Source organism: Macrobrachium nipponense, chromosome 28 (genome assembly GCF_015104395.2).
Source record: "Macrobrachium nipponense isolate FS-2020 chromosome 28, ASM1510439v2, whole genome shotgun sequence".
Lineage (NCBI taxonomy): Eukaryota > Metazoa > Arthropoda > Malacostraca > Decapoda > Palaemonidae > Macrobrachium > Macrobrachium nipponense.
In genome coordinates this window covers 12109532-12121838 of record NC_087217.1, presented here as the reverse complement: position 1 = coordinate 12121838, position 12307 = coordinate 12109532, and the positions used below count along the sequence as shown (strand labels likewise).

The 12307-nt window shown below is 37.2% G+C and overlaps 1 protein-coding gene across 1 annotated transcript in view; it reads right to left on the bottom strand.

The window, feature by feature from the left end:
• The window catches only part of LOC135201422 (uncharacterized), a 46964-nt gene that overhangs the window by 33460 nt on the left and 1197 nt on the right, over positions 1-12307 (bottom strand). Inside the window, exons 2-3 of the mRNA XM_064230330.1 lie at positions 2731-2862; positions 429-538 (exon numbers count right to left, since the gene is read on the bottom strand). Coding sequence (XP_064086400.1) covers positions 429-538; positions 2731-2862 — 242 coding nt within the window. The remainder of the gene's footprint in view (positions 1-428; positions 539-2730; positions 2863-12307) is intronic.

Here is a 12307-nt window from a genome sequence, read left to right as displayed (position 1 = left end):
CTTTCGTAAACACTACCTTAACAAACAAAAGGTGAATACAGCAAAATACTGAATAAACAGACATCCCTGACAAAGGATACGATAGAGGCAACAACACTTTTATACAAGTAACTGACATAAAACTACTGTAATACAGTACTGAACTAAAAGTACCACTTATATCTATTATCCTACAACTTGAACAGACAAACACATTAAATTTATAAAGCCACAGAATATTCATATAAATCTAGTACATATACCTGTAGACATGACAAGGATGTTATAAAGCTAAGAACTTTGATCCATCCACTAAAATCTATAAACAGGAAAAATATAAATAACTGATACAAAATACGTACTGCTAATACACGATACGACAACACTTAGAATTGATAAGGTCCCACACAAATTAATTTACATCCAGAAAAGAGCAAATAACTGCTTACGCTTCTAGATCTTGTATTCTGTTTGAAGCAGCTGAATATTTCTTATCTAGTTCTTGAATGCGGCTTGTAACTGCTGCATGCTGCTTTTGTAAATCTTTGTATTTCTGTAACTGATTATAGTATTTCCTATTAATTGTTGTGGTGCACCAATACTAACATGCTAAAATAAATCAATACCAAGTTGGAATATGGAACTCGCCTATTGCAACAACACACACAAGTAATTTTGACTCACCTTGTAATTGATCACCCACTTGACCTATGAATATTAATTCTAATTATCTGCAATTGAACTTCACACTGATGCAATAAAATTAAAATAAGCACTTCAAATAACATTACAGGCAGGCCCTGATTAACGGAAGGGGTTCCATTCCTGGGGGCCCGACGCTAAGCAAAATTCGAACGGACACATCAAGAGAACTGTACTGGTTTATTAATCAGAAACAGATATACAGGTATTCTCCTACTTACAATGGGGTTAGGTTCCGAAAAACCCATCTTATGTCAAAAAAATCATATCTAAAATATAGCCTAGCCTACACTAGAGTAGTCAGTACCATCTTTACATATAGGGTAGCTACCCTACACTAAACAGTATACTTACCCATATACACTATAGTAATTATTAATTTCAGCTAATTCTCTAGGTTCAATGCATTTTGGCTCATGAACAAGTTAGTCTAGCATATACAATGATAGATACCATGGTAAATCGGACTCAGATTTGGACCGATGTTGGCATAATTGAGCGATACCTATCAGGCTGCTGATGCCTACATGGTATAATTATGCAATAACAAATATAAAGAATATGCATCTTTTCCGTGAATCTTTTAAAAATTATACAATACTCTATCCTATTATATTGTATGTATTCTCATATTACGTATTGTATGTATTCTCATGTTACGTATTGTATCATAAAATACTAACAAAGCAGTCAATGTTTTGGTTTGGAAATCGGCTGCTGGCGAATACGAGTTTATTTTGTCGTATTCAACTCAATTCGGAGCAAGTTGTTTTGCTTCTTGTTAGAATAAAAGAATATCTAGATACTTTACTTATATGAGACAAGGTCATCTTTTCATTATAAGCCGTGTTAATTTTAAGTCGAAATATGAATTTCATACGTCTCATTGGGAACTAAATTATTTTTTTCATTAACAGATTGCTTTGTGGACATGTTTATTGTGTAAGGAATTCCGTTTGCTATTTTCACTTTATTTCTTCGTAGTACGAGCTTTACCGTTACATTATTTATCTTTTATCGACGTGAAAACAGCAATAAACTGTACTCTTTCAAGACCTGAAGTTTTGATTAAAAGGATTCTCTCTCAACTTTATCTATAGTTGTATTTGATCGGATAAGTTTACAGGAATTCTATCTTTGTTACCGATGCACAATAACAGTCATTAGCAGCTCGAAAAGTGTTCTCAGCTTCAGCTACAATTGTGTATATTTATTAGTATGTTTCCTTGCTGATCTTTGATCTATAGCGAACAAAGATATTACCTAACATATATCAGTCCCATTATACATAACGTCATTTATAACATAACTGCGGTAATTGTTTACTATTGTATGATGGTTGAAACACAAGTGAAATGGATGATGTTATCCAATTCGGCTGTAATTAGCAAAACGTTGTTTCTCATTCAGTTGTTCACAGTTGTACACATATACCAAAAGAGCAAACGCTAAAACAAAACTTTCATCATTCTCTTTTGCTGTTTTTTTTAACTTATTTAACTAGAAGATGGGATAAAGTTAGGCTATTGTAATTTGGTTGTACGCTGCTGGGCTGCACCTGTTACAAGCGAAATTTAAAAATATTTTCAAAATACTATTGTTGTATCAGTATTAACTGCTAAGCTCATCATAAAATTGGATTATCATAAGACAAATTATTGTAACTCGAACGCTACCTGTAATAAGGAGGCTGTGCGGAGGATACATATTTTGATTATATGTATATATTAGCTGAAAGGCTGCAAACTGCTCTACATTTCAGTATACATATAAAAAGGTATGTAGAATGGAAGGACGGACATTTCTGCAGAAATGCTGTCGTCCTTATAGTTAGTACCGTTATAATTGTTCCTTAAACAAAGCAGCCATAAACAACTGAACGATAACAGTTGTTTTGCTACAACAACCAAACCAAATCTGATAATAATAATGTTTTGCTTGCATTACTGCCATCGTACGATAGTGAAAAATTACCGTAGTTATGTTACAAACTTCATAAATTAATCTTTTTATCTTTTTTTACGTATGAAACACATTCACAGAACTTACAATTCTTCGATGAAAGGAAACAAGTCGCGTACGATGTTCTTTCTGAAAATCTAGCAACCGATTGAGTTGGGTAAATTGTCTCTTAAGTAATTCCCCTGGTTCTAAAAAGAACACCTCAGCATCAGGTTTCATCTGAAAATGCCAATAAAGGTTTATGTAAAAATTGTTTTAACAGTTGTATTATTTAAAATGAACAATCCTTCATACTGGATTAATCTAAAAGGCAATTTCTTCACTTAATCAGCTTTCACTGAATAAAATACGTACTATATGTACTGCAGAGTGAACAGAGAAAAAATAATTAGTTAACAAATTAACAATACGTACATAAACAGTATAATATACAATATTTCACAAAATTCAGGATATGGTTCATGGCATTTTGCATTACTATTATCAAAAACCTTTCAAACTTATAAGTATCAGCATAAATAGCACAACCAATACCAATGTTCCTAAGTTTTCTATCTGAGCGACTGAAAGACCTATGGCATCGGAAAGTGTAATACTTCAGCACCTCAACAAATGGTGAATGCTGATGGTCCCAAAGACCATAGCCTGCTAAAACTGCACTAAATCCAGAAGTAATGGCACTAAACATATTATTTCCCTCTTGAAAATAAAAGTTTTAAAATTTGAATTTTGCATAGGTATACAAAGCATAACATTTATGCAGGAATATTCCTAGCATGAACTGGAATTAGTCGCTGAAACTGGTAAATTATATTCACTGGCCATCACTGAGCACTTTTCCTTCCAGCAGCAATGACTAGGTGGTGTGGGTGAGGTGAGATTATGATAAATGGAAAAAATACATATTACTCTAAAAATGCACTGTTTGTTCCTACAGATATTCAAACCAACCATCACCCTCTACGTAGGAGATTCACCCCTTGCCTGGAAGATAGTCTCTTTAACTGACTGGCAAGTTGAATTTCCACAAGGAAATGCCACATTCCTGGTCAAGAAAGTGAGCTGGGGAACGATGACTCCTTCAACCTCCTACTGGTCTAATAGGGATGCCAGATTAACACCCCAAGCCCACATGAGAAGTGTCTGGATTCTCGTTTATGAAGGACAATCATAGGAGAAACAAGTGTGAGCCCTGTAAGTCCGATGACAGCAAAACTGTGGTTAATAGTGATTGATGGGTTAAGATTGTAGCTCTTACAGCCCCAATTAAAAGGAGAGCAGAGGCAGTCACATCTAAGTCAGGAGAAGAAACAGCAGACAGAAGAGGGAAGCCAGTCACTCAACTATTCCATCCTGGCCTAGAGCTTTCAAAGTACCTTAGGCAAGATGCTTGTCTGTCTGAAAGGGGCTTGGGTGACAGAGCAGCCACAGGTGCCCAAAGAAATGGAGAGATTTGTGTGTTAAATCCCACAGGTAGAATATTGTAAAGGTAGCCTGAAGTCTCCAGACACCTACCCGCATCATCTATTCTACCGAGAAGTTACTTCGAAATACAACGAACAGTTACATGCCTGATTCATAAGGTCTTGCCTTAACTTACCAGACAAAAGCCGATTTAATTCAAGCCCAAAGCCAGAAAAAAGGGTGTTCCTTGACATCTTCTGTCAGCTGTACTTTTAAAGAGGCACTGACACTCTGATTTAAGAGGTTGGGCCCTTCTCTGATAGTAACTCACACTAGGTATAAAAACATCTTGTCCAGATCACCCCAACAAGTCACTAAGAGAAGAAACCAAAAAAATTTATTTTGTGAAAGAGAACAAGAGAGGTTCCTAACCGTTACTCAGAGCCAGACAAGATAGAACAGGCAAAACACCTTGCTAACGCATTTTGTCAAGGCTTTGGCAAGTAGGAAGACAATCTTGAGCATAGGATCTTGGTCCAAGGCCTCCCCAGGGGCTTGCAGGATTCCCAAGTTTGATTGTGGAGGATAAAAGTAACCTTCTGCTTCCAATGGTGAAGCATCTGGGGACAGCAAGACTGCTCAAGTTCCTCCTGTGCATAGAAATCTCAATGGATGTAGAGATCTATACTCTCCAGTTAAAGAAATTGTCTCAAGGAAGATCAGCAGCCTTCACAACAAAAACTAACAGGAGCTCACCTCAGCAAAGGTAGACAAGAAAGTCTGTGATCCAATTACTAAATTTCCTACTGGAAAGACCACTTCTACCACACCAAGGACATAAGTTTGCCAACTTTCCCTGGTATAAACATTAAATGACGACATTAGAAAGAACCTAGAATTCTTGTGTGCAGTCCTGAGAATATCTTTTCTCTTACAGTTATTGGAAAACCTCCAAGCATGTAACCAGAGGGAGAGTACCACCCAGTCCTATCTCTGAATGTGTGGGAGAGTTGATCATGGGAAAATCTCTCTGGGTGCCTTGAACAAGAGCTAACAGATCTGGAAACCACTTGGCATGGGGTAAACAAGGACCTCACAAGGTCATTCTGACCCTTGGGGTGATCAACACATAATTTATCACTGAGCAGATCAGATGCAATAGAGGTTAGGCACAACCATCCACTGAACAAGGGGTATTAAAAGGAATTCTCTGGGCCAGCCAAGGCCCTGCAACTGGACAGTAAAACACAAGAGCCTTTTGTTTAGCTACCTGGCCCTGGTAGCTAAGCTGGTCTGTCACTACATTTCTCATACCCAAAATGCATCTAGCTGATAGGCTCAAAAGCCAGGCAAACCATCCACTCTCGCACTTGCTCCACCAATTTACAAGTAGGGAAAAGAAACTGCCCTCACTTGATTGTTGACATATGCTACCACAGTGTGTTGCTGCTTATCAGCATAAGAAGCATCCAGCACACAATCTTGGAATGCTTGCAAGGTTAGCAGCACTATCCACATTTCAAAAATGTTTGTGTACAGATGAGATTTGCCCTCTGTCCACACTCCTGAAGCATACACGCCCCTCAAACTTGTATCCCATTCCTCCTTCAATATGTCTAAGAGCAGAACCATCTATGGTGATGGGAGGTTCAAAGGAATCCCACAGGGAGGTTCCTTACATCCAAACACCAAGCAAGTTCCTCCCTTGCCTTTCCATTCAAGGGCACAAGCTGAGAGGGAAGGTTGTTTAAGGCTGACCAATGTTATTTCAACTGCCATTAATTTGAAGGGAGATAGAGTTGTCATTGCATCTCTAGGGATGATAGGTGCAACGGACTACCACTGCCTTCCTAAGATGAACTCACTGTTCTTGTCGCAACAGAATCTGCGCTGACACATACCTGTGCGTGTTGTCATGAGAATTAGAAGGAAAGATTCTCTTCCTAGGTTGTAACGAAATGAGGGGAGGCTGGCTTTGTTCCGGGGCAACTGTGCCTTTGAGGATGCCAAAACTGGAGAGAGATGGGGGAGTCAAAGACAACAGAGCTGAAAAGATTCAGCAGTATCAAAGGTGGAGTAATCCCTTCAACCAATCCAGCACACATCTTTTGGACTTTTTCTATTGCTGTGGAACCTCTAGGACAAAGAGGAGTGTAAAGGAGACAAGCCTTGAAACTCATCACAAGAACTACTAACGTTGAAGAAAAACTTTTAATAACAACAAGGGCATAAAGCATCCAAACATCTGCATATGTACTTCACACTTTTTGTTGCTCACTTTTCTTGTTCAAATCCATGTTGACAAAAACACAAAACACCATACATAAAATAAAATTATAAAAAGTTTCATCTTGATAGTCAATCAGAATGTAGAAAGATGTCTATGTCCTAAAGTGACTGCAACCAAAGACAAAGGGCTTGGTGATGGCAGGTGAGTGAATGTCCAACCCTTCCCTACTACTACCAGCTACCTAGCTTGTTACCAAGTTCTACCTAATATTCAAGCTCGAGCTTAAGAATTTTGCATGCAAGCCTCTGATTTGTATTTTTACAAAAGCAAGCAGTTTAAGGAATAGGCCAAACATGATCATTTCTGGCAATTTTCTAAATGGCAAATGCCACTACTGTATGCACTGCAAGTAACTGCATGTGCATTTATTTAAAAATATATAACAAACATTTAATTAAATTTTCATTCACACATTTTTCTGCAAGGCCACAGCCAGGATTTCTTGAATGAGATTGCTAATGCCAGGGCCCCCCCCCTGCCCCACCACCTCTCTCTCTCTCTCTCTCTCTCTCTCTCTCTCTCTCTCTCTCTCTCTCTCTCTCTCTCTCTCTCTCTCTCTCTCTCTCTCAACACATTCCAACAAAGAAAATGAATAAGGTGAACATTGTGAATAAACTAATTGATGAAATAGGAAAACGAATGCCTAAAGCATGTAAACTGTGTAAGGTGTGGTATAGAATTGTAAATCCACAAAACCTGATCAAGAAATGCTATGCATGCCATATACCCACGCATCCTCAATGTGCAGAAGTCCAGCAAAATACAAGTAAGGATACAATACTATTTTGGTCAACATATTTATCATGGATGGATAATGTTATTAAATCGAGACTACATGTGCAAATAGTAGAGGATGAAGAAGATGAAGAAGAGGAAAACTGAAAAGAAGAAAATAAAATGGAAATAATAGAAAAAAAAATAGAGCTACTACAGATCCGGGGACGATCGATTTTCGCGCCTTATCCGCATTTTTAAAGATTCTTGGCAGGCTCGACATGTTCTGGCAAGAGGTAATGTTGCGCTGCGTGCGCTAGCCACAGAGGTTACAGTAAGGCCGCAGCAGAATGGCGCTTCGCGCCTTATCCGCATTTTTAAAGATTCTTGGCAGGCTCGACATGTTCTGGCAAGAGGTAATGTTGCACTGCGCGCGCTAGCCACAGAGGTTACAGTGAATTAGCCACAGTACATACATAAAAACATGACTAGCCTAGGCTATAAATCCCCCCATAACTGTAACATTAAAAACATTCCTCATTTGCCACGGCATTACTGTTCGAATACGTGCTTCGGTACTGGCTTCAAACTAACCGAAACACTAGTTTCCATACAAAATGCAGCATCATGTATGTTCCTACGTGCCCACAGTGAATTAGCCACAGTACATACAGAAAAACAGGACTAGCCTAGGCTATAAATCCCCCCATAACTGTAACATTAAACACCTTCCTCGTTCGCCATGGCCTTATTGTTCGAACACATGCTTCGGTACTGGCTTCGAACTAACCGAAACACTAGTTTACATACAAAATGCGGCATCATGTATGTTCCTACGTGCCCACCGTCGGGCCGATAGATCTGTTCGAACACGTGCTTCAGTACTGGGTTCGAACTAACCGAAACGTACCCACCGCCGGGCCGATAGATCTGTTCGAACACGTGCTTCGGTACTGGCTTCGAAATAACCGAAACACTAGTTGTAAGGCTAACAAAAATTAATATACAACTTACCTTATTCACATTTCAAAGTCGCTGCTGTGTCGAACTGATACCTTTGTACCGCACTTGCTGTTTGTACAGCTCCACATGTAAATCGGTTGGCCCGTGGCCTCGCTGGTCCCATGTTTCATGTACCGTCGGCTCGCTGTGTTGCACGTTGTACACAACCCCGAATAGTCCCCAAGCAACCCTTCTCTGTACAACCACTTTATAAATTCGTCGGTGTTTCGTAGGAACTCGATCAGAATACTAATATACAAATGCGTATATTTATCGAACTCGTCCGCTGTAACACTTTTGGGAAATAATACTGCGTGCGTTCTGTCCATGTCGGCGGTGGCGAACGGAAAGGGCAAATTTTGTGACTGAAGGTATGATTGTCTGATTCATATTCATGTGACACGTTTTTATTGGTTGGAAGGAAGTTAATCCATGTCCCTTGGGGATGACCTGAGTCAACCTGATACAGGATTGGTTTGATTTAAAATTTCCCACGTTGGGGGCGGGCTGACGTACAGCGCCTGTCCGCGGCCAACTCAAGAACTACAGGAGCTCCGACCGCCGTGTCAGCCTTCACATCAAGTGGGTACTTAGAAAAATTTACGTTTCAAGGGAAATATCGGCGGATGGTATTTTGGTGTAAAATGGTCGGATAAGTGACTTTTCTGGTATATTTTGGAATTCTGGACAACTTTTATTCTATGCATTTTGTTATTTGGGGTAATGGTTCTGGAATTGTAGGATCTGTCCCCGGGTCTGCGAACTACCCAAAAAAAATAATGAAAACAAAGAACAGGACAACAGCATACATATGATGAAATAAATTACGACATGACAACACAAAATAAAATCCTGAAGAGGCTTTACCCAGATCTTCATACCAATGGGAAAGAGCAAGAAAAAAAAAAAAAAGTCTGCACCGTTTTGAAAAGAGGGAATTGCAGTTTTGGTGAAAGATGTAACTACAAACATCCCAAGGTATGTCACAAATATGAGATTTATGGCAAATGTGCATACCTAGACGGCTATGAGGTTGAATGCACAGATCAACTTCTAAAAATATGCAATAACTTCAAAGAAGGAAATGGATGCAAGTTCAACAAAAAATCTAAATATATGAACCCTGTAGCCATGAATCAAAATCAATTAAATACTAAAATCCCCCACCCCCCCCAAAAAAAAAAAAATAAAGAAAGGAACAAAGAACATGAGGTGAAGGGAAAAAACAAGCCACCACCACGCTATGGAATGTCAGCATCAAGAATGCAAGCACCAGCTCCCAGATACAGTGCAAGGAACAAGCACTGTATATACGATACCAGGGGATACTGCAGATACGGAGATAATTGCAGATTTGTACACAAAATTAATAATTATGAAGGAGGAAGATCAAATAGTATACTGGAAATGTTGGATTTTTTAATGTCAGATTTTCTGGAAATGAAGAAATGAACAACATACCAGAACAGGAAAGAGACATGGGAAAATCCTTATTATTACCCATATTAAATGATGGGGATAACATGCAAACCATCATAGTGATGAATGCGCAGGGTTTAGTTATGAGTAACTCAAAAAGAAAAATAGTTCTTAGAAGAACTAACCCAAACTGAAAAAGAGTAGAAATAATGAATATGAGTGAAACCTGGTACTATTCCCAAAAGATTGGTAATGATGATCAGATGAAGGGGTTTCAAAGTTATAGATCAGATAGAAAAAATAGGATTCAAGGGGGCACCGTGATATATGGGAGAGACATAAACCAAGAAACATTATATAAGAAATATAGTATCTCAGAATGTGAATTAATAGCGGAAGAATTTGAATCTGAAAAATTAGTGAACATCGTAATATATAGACCCCCTAATACTAAAGAGTTTGACACAATAGTTGAAAAATTGGATGATACATGTAGAAATCACAAAGACTGGACTATACTCCTATCCGGAGACTTTAACTTTCCTTTCATAGATTGGAAAGAACGAATAGGAGATTGTGGTTGTATTTATACATATAAAAAAGAGTGATAGTAGTGCAGTAAATAATAGGCAATTTGAAAAGCTATTAGATATGCTACTACAACACAACATTCAACAAATAAATCACCTGCCAACAAGAATGGAAAATACTTTAGACCTAGTATTTGTGAACAAGGTGAATTATGTTGAAGAAATAATAGCTTATAATGCGAGTATTTCAGTCCATAACCTCATAGAATTAATAGTCCGTTCTAAAGCAAGTGAAAACAGAGATAAGCAAGAGATGAAAAAATGGGAAGGATATGGAAAATACAATTTCTATAGTAAGAATATACAATGGTCAGAAATAAATGAAGAATTAAACAAAGATTAGTAAAACATATTGTTAAGTGATGATATACAGGTAAATATGGATATATTATATAAAATGTTAGAGAAAATAGTGGATAAATATATACCGAAGAAGAAAAGTAATCAGTCATGCATACCAAGAGACAGAAGGATCTTGTTCCAGAAAATCAGAAAGTGGAAAAAGGGTCTGGCAAAAGAAAAGAATGCATGGAAAGTGACGGAACTAAAAAGTAAGATAGAAAACGCCGAACAAAAGATTATACAATCAAAAGAAAATGAAAAACGGGACATGGAAGGAAAAACCCTCCAGGCAAATATCAAGCAAAATCCCAAACTATTGTACTAATATGCAAAAAAGATTAATAAAAGAAGAATAGAAATAGGCCCTCTAAGAAATGAAGGGAGATTCACGAATGAAAAAAAAAGGAAATATGCAACATATAAGCAGAAAAACATAAGAGAGAATTTATCCTTAGAATTGATAATGAAGATAATGATACATAAATAAGGGATGAAAATAGTGAATATTTATCAGACATAGATATTAATGAAGCCGATATTGTGCAGGCTATTAATGAAATTAAAAATGGATCAGCAGCTGGACCAGATGGTGTCCCTGCATTTTTGTTAAAGAAAGTAGTTTATTCTATCACAAAGCTGCTTGCAATATTATTAAGGCAAAGTGTGATACAGGCAAGATTTTATGATGAGCACAAATTAGCATATATTACCCTTCTTTCAAAAGCGGATCAAGACTAGAGGCAAGTAATTATACACCTATGAGTTTAACATCACATATTATGAAAGTGTATGAAAGGGTAATGAAGAAAAATATTATGAAACATTTAATAAAAAATAATTTCTTTAATATAAGACAACATGGTTTTGTACCAGGAAATAGTACACAAACCCAACTGTTAGTCCACTGTGAGAACATATATAAAAATATGAAAAACAGAAAAGAAACAGATGTGGTTTATCTAGACTTTGTAAAAACTTTTGACAAGGTAGACTATAATATATTAGCAAAGAAAATTAGAAAACATAATACAGTGGATAAAGTAGGAAGATGGATAAAAGAATTTTACACAACAGAAAACAGATAGTTATAGCAAACAATGAGAAATTGGATGAAGCTAAGGTAATATCAGCTGTGCCACAAGGTACGGTGTTAGCTGCATTACTGTTTGTTATTATGATTGCAGATATAGACAGTAATGTTAAGGACTCGGTAGTGAGTAGTTTCGCCAATGACACAAGAATAAGTATAGAAATTACTAGTGATGAAGATCAGAACTCACTACAATGAGACCTTAAACAAAGTATATGAATGGGCAGAGGTAAATAGGATGGTATTTAACTCTGATAAATTTGAAACAATAAATTATGGAGATAAAGAAGGAAAGTTATGCGCATATAGGGGAGCTAATAACAAGACAATCACAAATAAAGAAGCAGTTAAAGACCTTAGTGTGATGTTGAACAGGAACATGTTATGCAATGATCAAATAGCAACTCTATTGGCAAAATGCAAAGCAAAAATGGAATGCTGTTACAACACTTCGAAACAAGAAAAGCTGAACACATGATTATGCTTTATAAAACATATGTACGTAGTCCACTTGAATACTGCAATATGATATGGTACCCACATTACCAAAAGGATATTTCACAAATAGCGTACAAAGGTCCTTTACAGCTAGAATAGAGGAAGTTAAGGATCTTGACTACTGGGAAAGACTAAAATTTTTAAAATTATATAGACTAGAAAGGAGAAGAAAACGCTACATGATAATTTAGGCATGGAAACAGATAAAAGGAATTGCCGAAAACATCATGGAGCTAAAAATATCAGAAAGAGCAGGCAGAGGTAGATTAATAGTCCAAAACTATACCAGGAAAACTAAGGAAAGCACACAGGATA